Source organism: Cheilinus undulatus, linkage group 14 (assembly GCF_018320785.1).
Source record: "Cheilinus undulatus linkage group 14, ASM1832078v1, whole genome shotgun sequence".
In the NCBI taxonomy this organism is placed as follows: Eukaryota; Metazoa; Chordata; class Actinopteri; order Labriformes; family Labridae; genus Cheilinus; species Cheilinus undulatus.
This window is the reverse complement of record NC_054878.1, coordinates 2,283,690-2,302,813: the sequence shown is the minus strand read 5'-3', so window position 1 is coordinate 2,302,813 and position 19,124 is coordinate 2,283,690. Positions and strand designations below refer to the sequence as shown.

Below are 19,124 nucleotides of genomic sequence, written 5' to 3'. Positions count from 1 at the left end.
CTTCAGTCCTCACCATACATAGCAAATTTTCCTTTTTTCTAAAATGTAACCCCTAAAATGCCAAATAAGACAAAAAAAAAAAACAGAAAAAGAATAATTTTCCATTCCATATATTTCGTGTGAGTGTGTGTGTGTGTGTGTGTGTGTGTGTGTGAGAGAGAGAGAGAGAGAGAGGCAGGTATCTGAGCCTGGCAGTGTCAAAAATCCGCATCAACATCGATTTTGTTTCATTTTATGCCATATTATATAACAAATGTTAAACCTTTTGCCCTAATGCACAAAAAAAAAGCTCCAACAAAGACTGCCATAGAAATATCCTTTATTAAAAACACTGGAATAAGAAAACAGAACAATGTGTGGGTGTGTGTGTTAGTTCATGCAAGCAGAGCAAATCGAAACTGTGTGCTCCTTGCAGACAGCCTGTCCACATTTGGAGCAGCTCCTGGAGAACAAACTTCTCTTGCCACGGCAGAGATGGCACTTCCTCTTTGCCCTGGGCTCCTCTGCTCCAGCTGGGCCTTGGTCAGCAGCACGCTGTGCCGCCTCCACCATCACTGCTGCACTTGGAGTAAGCGGTAGGTGGCGTGCCATAGCCGGCCTTACAAGGCAGCTCCCAAGCTCCTGCAGGAAGAGCCGCCGCAAGTTTTTGCCCTGGTTCCAATCGGGCTTCACCTCAAGCCATAGCACCAGCGCGTTGTAGGCGCTCACATCCAGAATGTTGCCAAAGAGCGCCATGGGCCAGCGGCGGGTCATTCGGCGGCAGCTGTACATTTCCACAAGCTGAAAAAACATAAGAGATCAAATGTAATGAATAAACTACAGCAACCATCTGCAACACTTCAGCCATCATCCATTCTTTATCTGACACAAATGCAATAAATTAATGCAAAGAATAAATAGAACACAAAATAAATAAAAGGAATATACTATAAAATAATTCATAAAAGATTATGAATAAACAGCCAACCTTATCCAAGTTATCCACCACCCCCTTGCAGCAGTTGTAGTCTAAGATGATTTGTGGCATCTTGTTCTGCTCCTGTGACACCTTCGCCTCGCGATGCTTCGTGCTCAGAAGAAGCATGTTGCCGCCCCGCTTGGGGACATAGCTGACAGCCGTCATCTTGGGGGTAAAAGCGAAGAGTGATGACAGCACCTGACGCCCCTTTAAGTCCAGCAGCTGGGGGGGCAGCTCTGGCCTGTTTTGCTGCACTGTTCCCACCAAGGCCAGTTTTCTCTCCAGCAGCTCCATCCCGAGGTCATATGAGGTGAAAAAGTCGTCAGTTGAAACGGTGTGGCCACTCAGCCCCTCTGTCAGCTCCAGCACGACCCTCTTCCCCTGCTGCCTCCCTGGTGTAGGCTTACCCAGGTAGGGTTGCATACCCCACACATACGATGTGGAGACATCACACAAAGCCCACAGCTTCAGTCCGTACTTGGCTGGCTTGGAGGGGATGTGCTGTTTGAAGCTGCAGCGCCCCTGAAATCCCACCAGCTGCGTGTCAACACATACATTCTCCCTGGGGTTGAAGGCAAGAGGGAGTCGGACCACCCACTGGTCCCAAACATCCCGGAGGGGGGCCAGCTTGTCCGTTTCCTCTAGGCGGCGTGCCTGTCTGGTCAGTCGGTCATCGAACCGGATCATGCAGCTCAGGTTGATGAAGCGCTTTAGGGACATGGTAGCCCTGAAGATTGGCCTGCCTGTGTTTTCATCCCAGAGGCTGCTGGTGGCCTCCCCCCTGGAGCGGTGCACCCCAGCCAGCAGGAGTAGCCCCAGGTATGCCCTCAGCTCCACCCTGTCAACCTCCTTCCACCCACCCCCTTTCCTTTCTCCCTTGCGGTTTGTCTGCTGGACAATAATATCAATGATCTCCTCAGTGATAAAAAAGGAAAAACTGTCCTCCAAATCAGTGATGCGGCTGGCAGCGTAGTGGGTGACCCCAGAATGCGAAATCCCTGTGGCCTTGTAACGCAGCGTCTCCTCCTCAGTCGGGGACCAGGTAACGCCGCTTCGGGATAACCAGGCGTGGCAAGACTCGCCTTCTCCCCCATCCACCTCCATCCCCTCCTCTTCCTCTGAAATGTCCTCTGCCCCTGGTACATGGGTTCCATTCTCCACCTCATCATCATCATTATCCGATGATGATGATCCATCCAGGGATGAAGCAGGAGCATCCTCCTCGTCAAGCAGGTTTAACTCTGTAAAATAGCATAATCAGTTGACAGCACACTTGCTCATGATTGTGACTGGTTGAATACTGCTGACCCCTTTTTGATCCAAACATTCTTAAAGAGTCTTGGTTGCATTGTGAGAGGAATCACTGAAGCTGGATTAGTAAAAAGTACCCCGGGTATGTTGTATTCACCTCTTGTAAGGGCTTCTGGTCTAACTCATCATGACTTCTCATGTGTTCAGTCAGCTTTCCTTTATAACGAAATCTTCTATCACAATTGGAACAGCTGAAAGGTTTCTCTCCTGTATGAATTACCCTGTGTCTGGTCAGAGATGATTTTTAATTAAAACTTTTACTACACACAGAGAAGCTGTAGGGTTTCTCTCTTGTGTGAACCAATACGTGTCTGCTCAAACTTTCTTTTTGGTCAAATCTTTTTCCACAGTCACAGCAGCTAAAAGGTTTATCTCCTGTGTGAATCCTTAAGTGTGTGGTAAGATTGCCTTTTTTATATATCTCTTTCCACATTCAGAGCAGCTATAGGATCTAGCATCATTCGTAGTCGTCATGTTGTTAATGATTTCTAGATGGTTTAAACCTAACTGATGTTCTTTGGCCTCCCTCCAATCATACTTATCCTCTGTCTCTGGTTCTTGAGTCTTCAGTCTCTGGTTGTACATGTCTCACTGGACCTGAGCTCCTGGCTGGTTTTGCTGCACCACAGTCATGTCCCTCAGCTCCTGTTTCTGCCTCTTGTTTCTTCTTAGTTTTGCTTTCATGACCCCCAACACACTTGTGCTTTTTAAACTGTTTATACCAAGAGAACCTTTGCTCAAAAACATGACAGAAGAAGGGTTTCTTACCTCTGTGGTATGCTATGTGACGGGTCAGATTAGACTTGTGTTTAAATGTTTTACTGCACACAGAGCAGCTGAAGGGTGCCTCTTCTGTGTGAACTAACATGTGATTGGTCAAATGTCCTTTTTGGGTGAAACTTTTACTGCACACTAAGCAGCTGAACGGTTTCTCTCCAGTGTGAATTCTTTGGTGTTTGGTCAGATCGCGTTTCCTTTTATATCTTCTACTGCAGATAGAGCAGCAATGTGATTTTTTAACAGCCGTTTGTCTCTTTTTTTTAATATTCTGCTCAGAGTTTAAACCTGCCCGATGATCTGTGCTGTCTGCCCAATCTTCACTGTCATCAGTCTCAGCTTCTGAAGACTCTTCAGTCTTGTCCTCAGTCTCAGGTTGTAAATGTGTCTCTGGATCTGAGTTCCTGCCTGGTTCTGCTGCTCCGCAGTCCTCTCCATCAGCTCCAGTATCCATCTGTTCCATTTGTCTCTGATGAAGCTGTAAGGGCTGAGGTTTCTCCTCATCGTCCTCACTTTTTAAAGAAACAGCGTTGAAGGGAAACATGGTGGTGTCAGCCTCCTCCAGTCCTTGAAACTGCTCTCCCTCCTGACTGCTCCACAGGTCCTCCTCTTCCTTTTTGATTTGTGGGGTCTGAGTGCTTTTCTGGTCCATAATGGGGCTCCACACCTGCTGTTCTTCTTCACTCACCATTAGCTGTTTGGCATCTGCAGCACAAAATAAGTAAAAATTAAACAGGTCTTATGGAAAATCACAAAAATATGTTAATATGAAAAAACATATAGGTGCAGATTGTAAGATAAAAATGTGACAACATAGTCAAGAAAATGCAAATAGTATTTGTTACAGTAGTGTGCAAACCAAGGTTATTATAGTTAACTAAAACTAACTAAAACTAAAATTCAAAAATCAATTTAGTTAACTGAAACTAAAAAACTAAGCTTTACCAAAAAACAAAAACTAACTGAAACTGTATAGTGCGCTTACAAAACTAAAATAAAATAAAAATGGAGACAAAATATCCTTAGTTTTAGTCTTTGACACAACCATACTGACTGGCACCTACACCCACGTCTGAGGAGAGTAAAATGGACTGAATTGATTGGGTAAGACTTCACACAGTGGTAGTTTTATGTCTGGAGTTGTATTCAATCATCACCTTTAAGTAAATAAAATGAAAAGTGATGAGTAGCCTGTTTGAATATGTTATTAAAATGTATGACATTCACTCAGCCCCGACATCTATCCATAAAAAAAACTAAAACTAACACTAAAACTGATAAAAACTAAACTAAAACAAAGCATTTTTGAAAAATAAAACTAAACAAACAAAGCACCAGTCAAAACTAATAAAAATAAACACTAATGAAAAATCCCAAACTTTTATAACCTTGATGCAAATTAACCTTTAATGAGATCCTGTAATCTATAAAAGACCCAATGAAAGAGTTTTATTTATTTTTGTTGGTGTTTTACATCCAACCTCGAGCCTAAGCCAGGGATTCATCAGGATAAAGAGATGGTGGAGACTCCCTACTCAACATTTATGGAATTTCTACCTAAACAATCTGCCAAAAAATGGTAGAATATGAGATATTCTATCATAGACATCCACAAATACATAGTAACCACAACTACTTCCGGGCGCTGAGAGAGTCGGCAGCCCATTGAAGCAGCTACGACCTTTTTTCTTTTTATCGCATTTTGCTATCTTCTGGAATTTATTCTACACTATTTTTGTGTCCATCCAAATCCGTTCAAAGTGCTGCAGCGTTTTAGTTGTGGTTAAGTTGCGGACATTTTGTGCTTTTATTCAGGACTTTTTTCAGTTTGAATTAGTGATGCACGATCAGTATTTTTTTTGAATCGATACCAATAACTGATAATTTCCTACTCTAATGGCCGATAACCAATAAGAACAGATAATTTTTTTTTTCAATTGCTGATTTTAAAAATAAGTTTATTTCATGTATTTATGCACATCTGGGGTAAGAAGGGGTTAATATGTAGTGTGCAAAGATATTTATAACTAATTCTAACAGATATTTCCCCTTTTCTCTTGAAATAAATTTAAGTATCTTGACAAGTGGTCAAATCTGATATTTCAATCAACTAAACAAGAATTCAGCTGACTTATGTCAAATCAGACATAAAAACCAAATGATAACAGGCTGTCATGCTTAACAAATGGAGATGCTTGGGGGTCTCTTTTTTGCTGCATAAGTCAGAAATGGAGCTGATGTTTTACATAAAGATTAAAAATATGCATCGACATAAGCCATATCAGAGATAGGTTAAGAATGTAAATTACACCGTGGTCTGTGGCTAAACTTCTGTTCATAATGTCGATCAGACTGAATGAAATCACATCAAACAGAGCAGGCAGGGATATGTCTATGAAAGCTGTGGTGGATCAGGAGATTGTCAGACTGATTTTGTCATTATTAGCATTGCCTTTTGGCTCTGACATACTTTCTGCAGTTTCCAGTGCCTGCTCAATCAGCTTTCTGCCTCCTCTTAACCGTTGTCTAGGTCCTAATGCCCGCGGCTAACGCTAGCGGCTACTGTCGCTTCGTTTTAACGTCGTTAGGATAAGACTTTTACATGACATATAAGATCCGTTGTGCTAAAACTCGAGGACTGTGTTCCACTCTTCGGGATCTTTGCAGGTTTATCCTCCACCGTAATCACTCCACCAGTACCGCAGTGTGGTTGCTAGCCTCAGTGCCTCTTAGCACTGAGCATAGACGGCCCTGAAGCTGCTTCCTCTTCTTCTCTGGTGGTTAACAGCGAGTCTGGTACTGCGGCACCACCTACTGTTTCGGAATGTGTAGTCTTGTGAGAAAGAAAACAAATGCCTTTATTATCGGTGGATTTTATCAGTTAATATTTTATTACTTGGAAAATTAAAATATGTAAAATATATGCAATATTGGCCTATAATTTATCGATGCCGATAATAATCGTGAATCCCTAGTTTGAATGTTAGTCTACACCCGGGAGGAATTCCTGCGCTTCAAACATGGAGCAGGGTGTCACACTGCATGTTTCCCAGAGGAAATATGGGAAGGATACCACCGAGGGAAAAAGCCTGAGTTAAAGTCAGAGGGAGGAGGGAGAGGGACAGGAGAGTTAAACCTTTCTGCCATCGGTCTTTATGGGGAACGTGAGGTCACTCGCAAACAAAACTGACAAACTGACGGCCTTGGTGAACAGCCAGCGGGTCTACAAGGAGTGTAGCTTATAAGGCTGGGAAATTAACCGCAAATTAGATTAAATCCCAATACGGACTGCTGCAATTTACACATCGCATAAGTTGCAATATTACTTTAACTTGAAATCTGTCAAATTAGCACTTTGATACATAAATTTTTTGCAGCAGCAGAGATTCTTTACACATTATGCAATGATTCAAGTGTAACGTTTTTTTAAAATGGTTTACAAGAATCCTCCTTTTCATGTTTTATGTATGTTTTGTTTTAGTCAAAATGAATGACATAAAATGATAATCCCCTTCAATAAAGCAATGAGAATTAAATTTGCAATATGAGCAGAAATAACTAGTTCATTTTATCTGATACTGATGAAGCCTTGCATTAGTTCATACTCCCAGCTGCTGTCAATATTATAACTAGCTTCACCTCCCCCACCCCAGCCGCCTCCTTTAAAGCTTAAGGCTTGTTGCACCCTCATATTCAGATTCATGCCACTGTGGCTTGATTGCTTCTAAACTATTTCTCTGTTTTCAATGCACATCGTCATTTATGTTCCTATTCATACAGGGGTTTCTAGCCATGCACTCCCTGAAAAGTCACCCTGGGAGCATCTTTAGAGCAGAGCTTTCTCCACCAAGTTAAAATGTCTATCCATTTTTGCAATAAAATGGTTAAATGTATGATGAGTGCTCCTGACTGATTGTAGGTTATGATGTAGAATGATTTATTGCTTGCATTTGTTGAAAAAGCAGTTGAGGAACCTAATAAAAATCAAGTATTAAATCACACTCACAAAATTGGGAGGGGGTGGGGGGGTCGCAACTCGATTATTTTTGGAAATCGTTCAGCCCTAGCAGCTTACCTTGCTTCAAGGAGACATGGCTGCGGGGAACACACCAGACAGTGTCATTGATCTGACCAGCTTCACTCTGGTCCGAGCGGACCGGGAGAGACAGTGCGGTAAGAGGAGAAGAGAGGGTCTTACCGTCTTTGTTGAATATTAATATCATGATTGAGTGCGCATGCGTCAGTTTTTGAATCCTAACCACCAGTGGCTCCTCCGAAATTGCTATTTTAATCCAGTTTTTAACCTTAGTTCTTAAATTTTGCTTTTAACAGTCTTCTTTTAACCTCGTTGCTGTACTCGGAAAAAGTTTTATTCCGAGGGATTCTCTATCTGGACATAAGTTGTTTGACAGACGCCGACTCTTCCTGACACCAGAACAGTGGGCATTTTACTAAGTTATTAAAAACTTTCTGTTATGGCTGTGTGTGGGGACTGTAAACTTACGAACTCGCAGTTAAAGGAGAGTCTTCATCGCCTAAAGCTGGAAATCCGCCAAAAGGATGAGCTGATCGATGGATTTATTAACATCGCTAACGCCCAGGCAAAGCATATAAGCTTTATGCAGGCTACGGGGCAGCCAGCCTCTCCCTCAGGTCTGGTATCTCGGCTGGTATCAGCCTCTGCAGCCACTCTTCCCTGGGTGGTTTCTATGTATCCCGGCGCGGAGCCAGGCCCGCACCGGGAAGAGGGCCCCGCAGGGGAAGCGAGCTGCCATCCTCCCCTGCTGCACCTGGCTGAGGACCTTCTCTCCTCCGCCGCACCTGTGGATCGGGTTGCTGACCCACCGCTGGACCATCCTGAGGCTAGCGTTGAAGCTGGGGTCCTGGCTCCCCCGGCTTACAGCTCCACACAGAAGCTAGCGCAGCCGACCTGGGCGACTGTGACATGGCGCGAGCGGAGGACAGATCCAGCGCCTAGGAGAGCTTCATCACCCCGGCTCTCACTCTCCAACCGTTTCTCGGCCCTGGTCCACCCCTCTGCCTCTGCAGCCTTCAGACCACCATCTGAGCCTAGCGGCCTGGCTCCTACTGCGGCCGCTCGCGTAAAGTCCCCCCCACGGGCTTTACGCAGCGCTGACCGGACTGTTCGGCCTGCCTCGTCTGGAATGACGCGCCGTCGGCTGCTACAGGAGGCCGTCTCCAGGCGCTCTGGCGATCTACCTCGGACAGGCACCCTTCACTGCTCTCCACCGGCGCCGATCACACAGCCTGCATCAGCGCAGCCAAAGTCTGCACTACCGGACCGTCCACCATCCAGTAGCCGCGACGCCCCCCACACTCCTCCTCGCCCTCTCTTCCCTTCCAGCACCCTGATCATCGGAGACTCTATCATCAGGAACGTCCACTTCATCAGCGCCATCACTCACTGCTTTCCAGGGGCCACTTGTCCCATTATCCTGGACAAACTCCTGCACCTTCTCCCCTCACTCCCCCCCTCAGTCACAAAAATAGTTCTGCATGTTGGAACCAACGACACTTCCCGTCAGGAATCTGAGGTAACAAAAAGAGATTTTAAATTGCTTTTTAACGTTTTAAAGGACACAGGAAAGACTGTTTTTATCTCTGGCCCAATCCCCACTCTAGGTCGCAGAGCAGGGCGCTTCAGCTGCATTCTTAGTCTGAATACCTGGCTCCAGTCCTCCTGCCCCTCCTATGGTTTTAAGTTTTTGGAGCATTTTAATTTATTCTGGGGTAATGACTCACTTTTTAAACATGACGGCATTCATCCGAACAGGCGGGGTAGCCAAATGCTGTCAGGAAACATTCAATATGCAGTTCATCATTCACAATCTGCATGACAGTCTATCAACAACAGCACATGTTCCCACACTCTGACCACCCCCCTTTTCTCATTCAGTAATCCTCTACTCTCCTTGTCACCTGATCTCACTGCCCCCCCTTAACCCCGCCCACAAACCAGCCAGTCCTCCTTCATCTCCCGCCCCCTATATCAGTTCTGCACCAATCCCCGTTCATATCACCCATAGACGTCTTCACCAGCCACCTGCCAAATCCTGCACCCCCTCCAATTTAATTCAAATCCATCTGTTACCTCGGCTACCCCGCCTCTGCCCCTCTTTTACCTGTGCTCCTAGGAACTTTGGACTCTTAAATATCAGATCACTTAGTAGTAAAACGTTTTTATGTCATGATTTTATCTCTCAGAACAACTTAGACTTCTTTATTTTAAGTGAAACTTGGCACACTCCTGGAGACTGCAGCTCTATCATAGAAGCAACACCCCAAGATTTTAATCACCTTCATCAGCCCCGGCTATCTGGTCGGGGTGGGGGGGTTGCTGTCATTTAAAAAAACATTTTTAAATGCACTCCCATCACACACAGTAGTTTTATATTCATATTGTATCATTTGAACACTTTGCTTTTATCATGAGAACAAAAGAGCCTATTTTAATTTTAATCATCTATAGACCTCCCAGACCTAACAATGCTTTTATCCAGGAGTTTTCTGAGTTTTTATCGTACTTTTTAACAAAACATGACAAGGTTATTATTCTAGGGGATTTTAACATTCATGTCTGTTGTCCTTCACAATCTCTGACTGCTGACTTTCTAGAAATTTTAGAATCTTTTAACCTGACCCAGGCCATCCAGGAACCCACACATGCAAAAGGTCACACACTTGACCTGGTTTTATACTGTGGCCTCAGCCCTAATGATTTTATGACAAAGGATATCTGTGTGTCAGACCACAAACTTATTTTATTTAACATGGTTTTATCCCAGACAGATTTTATTGAAACTGCTACTGTCTGTAGAAGGGTTTTTAATTCAAAATCTGCTAGCAAGTTTAAGGAGCTTTTTGATTCTGCATCTTTAACTGCCTTTAACCCAGATTTTAGCCCAGGTTTTAACACAGAAGAGCTCGTCTCTCTTTTTAATCAGACTTGTAAATCTGTCCTGGACTCTGTTGCCCCTTTTAAAGACAAAGAGTCAAATAAGGCACCCCAGCCCTGGTTGACAGAGTCCCTAAATGAATTAAAGAGAGACTGTAGGAGAAAGGAGAGGAAATGGAGAAAAACAGGTTTACAAGTTTTTAAAGATATCTGGAAAGAAGCGATGAAGAACTTTCAAAGGGCAGTTAAAGATGCAAGGGCAGCTTTTTATTGCAACTTAATTTTAGCTCATCACTCTAACCCCCGAGTTTTATTCAAGGTTTTAGACTTGATCACCGCCCCCTCCCCTTCCTGTTTTAGTGATGCTTCAAACAATTTATGTGAGAAGTTTTTAATTTATTTTATCAACAAAATCAAGGACATCAGGGATAATATCATCCCCCCACTCCGTATTTTTAACACAAGTAGGGATGTTTTTAATTATTTTAGCAGTTTTGAACCAGTGTCCTTGTCCTTTTTATCTGAGATTTTATCCAAGATGAAAACAGCCACGTGCAGCCTTGATTTTATTCCCACCAAATTTCTCAAAGAGGTTTTTAGCATGGTTGGACCCAGTATTTTATCAATAATTAATAGTTCTATGACAGAAGGTGTAGTCCCCTCTGTTTTTAAACACGCTGTGGTCCAACCTCTTTTAAAGAAACCCAACCATGACCCCTCTGATTTTAATAATTTTAGACCAATTTCAAAGCTTCCTTTTTTATCTAAAGTTTTAGAGAAGGCGGTCTCTACTCAGCTTTTATCTTTTATGTATCACAACAACCTCTTTGAGAAATTCCAGTCTGGTTTTAGAGCAGGTCACAGCACTGAGACGGCCCTCCTCAAGGTGACCAATGATTTGTTTTTGGCAGCAGATAGAGGGGAGGGAGCCATTTTAATTCTTTTAGATCTCAGTGCAGCTTTTGATACCGTTGATCCCAATATTTTAATTGAACGTCTTAGAAACTGGGTGGGCATCAGGGACACTGCACTTAGCTGGTTTTATTCTTATCTTTCAGAGCGAACCTTTGCGGTCACCATAGGTAACCACTCCTCCTCTACCTCTACCCTTACCTGTGGTGTACCGCAAGGTTCGGTTTTAGGCCCCATTTTATTTTCAATTTATATGCTGCCCCTTGGTCAAATAATCCAGAATCATAAAGTCTCCTTCCACTTCTACGCAGACGACACACAGATATACCTGCCCCTGAGACCTGAGGACCCTAGAAGCCTAGCTGCTGTAAAAGACTGCCTATTTGATATTAACTGTTGGATGGCCCAGAACTTTCTTCAACTAAACACCTGCAAGTCTGAAATAATCATGTTCAATTTACAAAATTCTTCAAACGTAATCAATAACAGCCTTGGTTCATTTTCATCAAATATCGAATTAACAGCCAGAAATCTCGGAGTTCAGTTTGATTCTAACTTCACCTTTGCAGCCCATATTAATAAAAGCACACAGTCATGCTTCTTTCACTTACGCAGCATCTCCAAATTAAAACCCATCCTCTCCCAGTCAGACATGGAAAAAGTCATCCACGCCCTCATTTTCTCCCGTCTAGATTACTGCAACTCACTTCTCTCTGGTATTAACCAAAAATCTCTCTCCCGCCTTCAACTTGTCCAGAATGCAGCAGCTAGGCTTCTAACCGGTTTTAACAGACGACATCACATCACCCCCATTTTAGCATCTCTACATTGGCTTCCAGTTAGTTTTAGAATTGATTTTAAGATTTTACTCATTACTTTTAAAGCACTAAAGGGTCTGGCACCAGTTTATGTTACAGAACTTCTAACCCCTTATGAGCCAGCCCGCACCCTAAGATCCTCTGGTGGGGGCCTCCTGGTCATTACAAAGTCGAGACTTGTAAGTAAAGGTGACAGGGCCTTCTCCATCAGGGCCCCTCGACTTTGGAACGACCTCCCCGAGGAAATAAGGCGTACAGAAACAGTCACTGCTTTTAAATCACTTCTTAAAACTCATTTTTATAGACTTGCTTTTATGTGATGTCGTCTTCTTACTCATTCCTATTCCTTCAATCATCGTTTTACCCTTTATCTTCACTTTTGTTACATTACACCTATTTTTGCTGTTTTACTGTTATTATTGTTACTATTAATTCTTTACTACTTCTGATTTTTAGCTTATTTAGTACCTTTTACTCTTCTTATTCATGTTTTAATATCTCTTACTTCTTCTGTTTTGATTTTCTATATTAATGATCTTGAGTCTTTAATTTAGGCAGTTCTTACTGGTTTTAGCTTTTACCTTTGATGCTTGTATCATTTTAGCATTTTCACACCTTGGACCTATTCTTTTACACTTATTCTTCCTTTACAATTTTACTTCTCTTAATGTTTTAGTTCTTACTGCTTCTCTTTTACTTGCCTTTTAAAACTTCAGTCCCCTTGGTCTCAGGTTCTGTGGTTGGGTTCCTGTGTTGGCCGGGTACCCGTGGGTTCTTATGATGTCTTGTTTTAATGATGTTCCAGGATGTTTCAGCTCAAGTGTAGTCATGTGAAACATATCAAAGCTCTTATGACTTCCATGGATTTGTATTTCTAATGTCTCAGTAATATTGTTGTTTGGGCTGAACCTACAGTTGGTTTGATCTTGTTTAGGTTCTGTCCCCTTGAGTGCACTTTTGTCTTTGTTGTTTTGTTTTGTCTTGCTGCTTTGTTTTTCTGAGTGTGAAAGCACTTTGTAAAACCTTGCTTTTAAAAGTGCTATATAAATAAAGTTATTATTATTATTATTACTAAATGGTGTGAAGGACTGTACTTGCACTATGGACATGGAGCTTCTGGCTGTGGGATTACAACCCTATTATCTATCCCGCGAGTTTTCCCATGCCATTGCTGTCCTGGTCTACATCCCAACTTCAGCAGCTGCAGCTAGCGCGAGTGACATCATCCACGCAGTGATCACGGGGCTGCAAACTCAACACCCCAGCACCCTCATCCTGATCAGTGGGGACTTTAATCATGTCTCTCTCTCCTGTCCTGACAAACTTTACATAATATGTGGACTGTGCAACAAGAGAGAACAGGACCCTGGACCTCCTGTATGCCAACATGAAGGGAGCATACAGGTCCACTCCTCTCCCTCCTCCGGGGGAATCAGACCGCAACCTGGTTCACCTTGAGACCACCTACAGGTCAGTGGTGAAGCAGCAGAGGGCCAGCACAAGGACTGTGAAGGTTTGGTCTAGGGACACAGAGGAGGCCCTGCAGGGGTGCTTCAATGTCACAAATAGATTGTTTCCACCAAGCGGTCCGGCTCAGTTCAGTGTGGAATGGCACGCTTTTTTGTTTCCATAGATCAAAACTTGGAAAGGGTCCCAGAAAAACGACCCGTACCGTCCCACTTTTTGGCACCCTTCTATAGGGGTACCAATCTTACTTATCCATTCCAAAAAGGTGGAGCTACACACACAACAATAGTGGGCTGTACTGACGTCATGCCAGCGCACGACTCAGCTGCTCACCTCCGGGCTGCAAAACACGGAAGTCTGTGAGAAGCGGGCCAAAACGGGAGAAAAACTGACTAATATCTGCTTAAAATCGGAAATATTTGGACTTGACACGTCATAAAGACCTTTGAGAGGCTGGTTCTTCAGCACCTGAGGACCCTGCTCACTGCTTTCCACAATCCTCTGCAGTTTGCATACCAGCAGCACATCGGTGTGGAGGATGCCATCATCTTCCTCACCCACAAGGCCCTGTCACACCTGGAGCGGCAGGGAAGCACTGTGAGAGTCATGTTCTTTGACTTCTCCAGTGCTTTCAACACCATCCAGCCCTGCCTCCTGAGGGACAAGCAGCTGGATATGCAGTTACACTCCAACATCACTGCCTGGATCCTGGTTGATGGCTGCATCTCTGAGGTGGTGAGAGCAACATCGGAGCACCCCAGGGAACTGTGCTGGCACCATTCCTCTTCACCCTCTATACATCAGACTTCCAGTTCAACTCCGGATCATGACACCTCCAGAAGTTTTCCGATGACTCCTCCATTGTTGGATGTATCAGCAATGATGACGAGGAGTACAGAGGACTGATAGAGAGCTTCATCACTTGGTGTGACAGTAACCACCTGAAGCTCACTATCAGCAAAACCAAGGAGGTGGTGGTGGACTACAGGAGGAACAGGAGTCCCCCCTGTTCCTGTCATCATCCAGGGAGAGGAAGTGGAGAGAGTGGAGTCGTACAAGTACCTTGGGGTCTACATAAACAATAAACTGGACTGGACTCACAACTCTGACGCCCTCTACAGGAAAGGACAGAGCAGGATGTTCTTCCTGAGGAGACTCAGGTCGTTTGGTGTTTGCAGCAGGCTCCTGAAGATCTTTTACCAGTCTGTGGTGGCCAGTGCTCTCTTCTTTGCTGTGGTGTGCTGGTGGGGTGGCAGCAAGACTGGTGAGATCAACAGGCTCAACAAACTGGTGAGAAAGGCCCACTCTGTGGTAGGTCTAGAACTGGACTGTCTGGAGACAGTGGCTGAGAGGAGGGCGAAGGACAAAATCACCTCCATCTTGAATAAAGCCTCTCACCCCCTCCACAACGAGCTGTGGCAGATGGGCAGCTCATTCAGCCATCGCCTCATTCCATCCAGATGTAAAACTGAGCGCTTCAGACACTCCTTTGTTCCCACTGCCATCAGACTGAACAACAGCAGGGGGCGCCACAGTCTGTCTTTGCACTGAACAGTAATATCTGTCATACTTTAAACTACCAATCTCAACCTGGATGCACTATGCTGTAATATTACGATTACTGTCATTTAAACTGAACCCCTACTCTATATTCACAGTACACTTACTATTAATATTCACCATGCAATGATTGTTGCATATATAGTGTCTTATTAAGTTATATCATATTATAGTATAGAATAATATATTATTTTATATTCTACATCATATTATACTATGTTATACTGTACTATTTGATAATTATTACTTATTTGCACTTTAATACAATACAAACTTTATTAATCCCCAAAGTGAAATTCATTTGTCTGGACTCTCATCTATTTATGGTAGAATTATAGAGTCTTATTGCTGATGGTATGAAAGATTTTCTATATTGTTCCATCCTGCAACAAAGAGAGAGGAGCCGTCCACCACTGTTGTTTTTTGGTCATTTAGGGTGCTATGAAGTGGATGATCCACGTTCCCCAGAATGGCCTCCACCTTCTTCATAGTGCATCTCCCTACCACATCTTACAATGAGTTTATCTTGATTCCAACCACAGAGCCAGCTTTTTTCACCAGTTTGTTCAGACGCCTTGCATCCTTGTGTTTTACACTGCCTCCCCAGCAGACTGTAGCATTACTAACTAATTCATATATATAACTACAACATATATAACTAACTCATTAACTTGATATGAATATTCATCCAACAATACCAACTGTGCTGTTATCTGTTTATCTTGTACTAATAATTTTGAGCAGTACTGCACATGTAACATACCATTCTACTTGGCCTCTTTGCACTACCTCATGTTTATGGCATAACACTTCTCTGTAAATAACTTGCTGCCAACAAGTGTACCATTTCACTTACACAAACACGTCACTTTGTTCACTATCTCTGAAAAGGAATGTGAAGTATACGTACTGTCCCTTATTTAATTTAATTATTTTTTTTATGTTTTATTTAGTTATATTGTTCAATTTGATTGTATTTTTACTACCTGTTGTGTTGCTGCAATGCCAGAAAAGTCCTCTCTGGGGATCCATTAAGTCTTATCTTATAGTATAAAGGAGTCTCACATGTTCCCTATGCAGCTTTGGGACTCTCAGATCCATGTCTGGTATGTCTTTTTTCACCAAGGTTAACCCATGTTTGTACATAATTTCCACGTATTTTTGGTGCTTCAAAGCCATTTCAGCCACTTCTTAATCCCCTTTTAGCTTTTTTCCCCACATATTTGCCACTTTGATCGATTTTTGGTTGTTTTTTAGCCACTTTTAACCCATTTATGTTCTTTAAAAATCAGATTTCACCACCTTTTCCACATTTTTTTTTGCCATTATTACTAATTTTAGCAATTTCTTATTTAAGATTTATTTTTGGGCATTTTTGTGCCTTTATCAGATAGGGGAGGACAGTGGATAGAGTCGGAAACAGGGTCAACAGTGGGGGAGAGACATGTGGTAAAGGGCCTCAGGCCGGATTCGAACCAGGGCCGCCCACGTACATGGGGAGCGCCTTTAACCACGAGGCCACCTGCTCCCCAATTTTAGCAATTTTTAACCCATTTCAACTATGTTTTTTTTTTTTTTAAGTTATTTCATTCAAAGAAGGCAAATCGAATAAATAAAGATATCTGTTTGTTGATAACAGTGCTTATTATTCAGGTCAAATATCAGATGTGGTTTTCACAGCTTAACTTCACAAAGGACCATGGTTTTGCTGACCTCCATGGCCCCCATTTTGGCTGGGTCCTAAAACCCTCCCCTTTATCCCCCCCTTGTAGAAAACCTTATCCGCACACACCTATTCTAAGATGTTCCTGGCTGTTCAACCACCGTCAGGTACAGTGGGGGTCCCCGGTCTCTGACACCTTTTTTTAGGGTCGCGGGCTGAAAAAGGTTGAGAACCCCTGTCCTACAAAAACTTTAAAGTCCAGTAACCCGCGTGATTCTCAGCAGGAGCTATCTGGGGCTAGCACTGCATTGTTTCTGGGCGTTAGCCAAAGGCTAAAGCTAAAGGCTTCGCTGCCTAAAACATTGACAGGAAACACGTTAAAAGAAGGAAAACCAACCTGCTCTCTGCTGCTCCTCCTCTATTCTTAACCCGGACATTTCCACCACACAGAAGAGATTCAAAGAATGGAGCGAAAACTACGACGTTAGCTTCTTCTTCTTCTTTGGAGTTTTTTGGCGGTTGGCAAACCAGCTGAAAGGTGCATTACCGCCACCTGCTGAACTGGAGTGTGGTTCTGGATTAGACAGTTGATCTTAGATTCTGCTAGTAAGATTTGTTTCTTTAAGAAATACAAGTATCGGTTTATATGTTTGTTGTAAGTTTCCTCCAAGTATACATTTTAATGTGAAGCTTACATTCTGTTGTTTAAGTGAATCCCTAAGCTTTTGTCTCTCCTGTGAATATTGGCTGCAATCCATAATGCAATGCTGTACTGTTTCCGGTTTATTGCAGTGAAAGCAAAGTCCTGTGGGGTGTTTGCCTATTATATGGAGTGTGCTGTTTAATCCTGTGTGTCCTATTCTGAGTCGTGTGATTATGGCTTCTTCCCTTCGAGTAGTGAACGTTTTCCTGCCATCTTTGACCTGTTGCTGTATACTGTATAGGTGTCTTCCTGTGTCATTGATGTCCCAATATTCCTGCCATGTTTGTTGGGTGTGATTGTTGATGAATGATTTTGCTTCCGATTTGCTTAGAGTGATTTGTAAATCCACCTTTGGTATTTTTAATGCCTGTTTTGCTAGTATATCTGTATGCTCATTCCCTTCAATACCAACATGTGCGGGAACCCAAACGAAACTGACGCTTAAACCACTGTTTTCTAAACTGTATAGGATATGGTTTATTTCATTAATAATATCTAGTCTACATGACTTTCCTGTTTTAATACTCATGAGGGCTGATAGGCTGTCTGACGCTATTATTGTATTGCTTATGTTGTTTGCGTCCGTCCACTGGAGTCCCAATAAAATTGCCACCAGCTCAACAGTATAGACTGATAGATGATCTGTTGTTCTTTTTTTGATGTCTATTTTATGTGAGGGTATGTAGGCTGCTGCACCAGTACGTCCTGTCACCGGATCTTTTGAGCCATCTGTATATATCACTGTTTTGTCCATTAAAACTTTCTCAAGGTGTTTTTGGGCTACATACAGTGAATTCACTGATTTGGATTTTGCTTTTATTTCTTTTTGTATGGTCATGTCGATTTTTGGTTCTGTGAACAACCATGAAGGGATTTTTGAATGTGGGATTGTTGGGCTATAATCTATGCTATGAAGGCCTGCATTCTCCGCTTTTGCATTACCAATCCATCCTAAACTCCTGTAGTTGCTCTTATAGTGTTCCCAGCACTCTTTTAATACTGCCTTTGTAGGATGTGAGTCCTCATGCCCCTGCAAATTTATCCAATATGCAAGCAAACATTTTATCCTTCTGATACGCAGGGGCATTTCCCCCATTTCAACCTGCATGGCAGCAACAGGAGATGTCCTAAATGCACCTGTACATATTCTTAGCGCTTGCGCTTGCTCCACTTCAAGTTTTTTGAGATTACTCTCAGCTGCTGACATGTATGCTACACTACCATAATCAAGGCTTGATCTCATGAGAGTCCAGTAAATATTCTGCAATGCTTTCCTTGTTGCCCCCCAATCCTGTCCTGCCACACAGCGCAACAGGTTGTTTATCTTTTTACACTTGGTCTTAGTTTTATCTATATGTTGTTTCCAGGTCAGCTTTTCATCAAATATGACTCCAAGGAACTTGAACTCACTCACTTGTTCTAGAGTCTGGCCGTACAGTTTTAATGAAAGTTCTTTGTGCCGCTTAGAAAAACACATGACTTGTGATTTTGTTTTTGATAATATAAACCCCCATCTATTCGCCCATTGTTCAACTTTCAGTATTGCAGCCTGTAGTTTATTTTGAATGTACTTAAGATTCCGACCCCTACACCACAGGGCCCCGTCATCTGCATACAGAGATTTTCCTAAACCATGCTCAACTTCATCAAAAATATCATTTATCATGATATTAAACAGCAACGGGCTGCATACACTTCCCTGTGGAGTTCCATTCTCCACCATATACATTTCTGAATATTCTGTTCCCACTCTTACTTCTATAGTTCTTCCAAACAGAAAGTCTAGTATCCAGTTATACACCTTGCCCCCAATACCTAATCTGTTTAACTTGATGAGAAGTCCTTCTTTCCACAGCATATCATATGCTTTTTCCACATCAAAAAAGACAGCAACAACTACTTCCTTATTTGTTTGAGCTTTCCTTATTTCTGACTCTAAACATAAAACAGAGTCCATAGTGTTTCTCCCCTTCCGAAACCCACTTTGATATGGTGAGAGGATTTGTTTTGTTTCTAGAACATAATTCAACCTTTCTGTA

General features: G+C 42.9%; 1 protein-coding gene across 1 annotated transcript; it reads right to left on the bottom strand.

Annotated features, from left to right (window-relative positions):
• Positions 1 to 314: 314 nt before the first annotated feature.
• Positions 315 to 16,880, bottom strand: LOC121520959 (piggyBac transposable element-derived protein 4-like). The gene is made up of 3 exons (XM_041804592.1): positions 16,780 to 16,880; positions 968 to 3,751; positions 315 to 780 (listed from the first exon to the last, which is right to left on the bottom strand). Exons 2-3 carry the CDS (start codon positions 2,060 to 2,062, stop codon positions 370 to 372), a joined length of 1,506 nt encoding a protein of 501 aa, XP_041660526.1. The 5' UTR covers positions 2,063 to 3,751; positions 16,780 to 16,880; the 3' UTR covers positions 315 to 369.
• Positions 16,881 to 19,124: the final 2,244 nt, after the last annotated feature.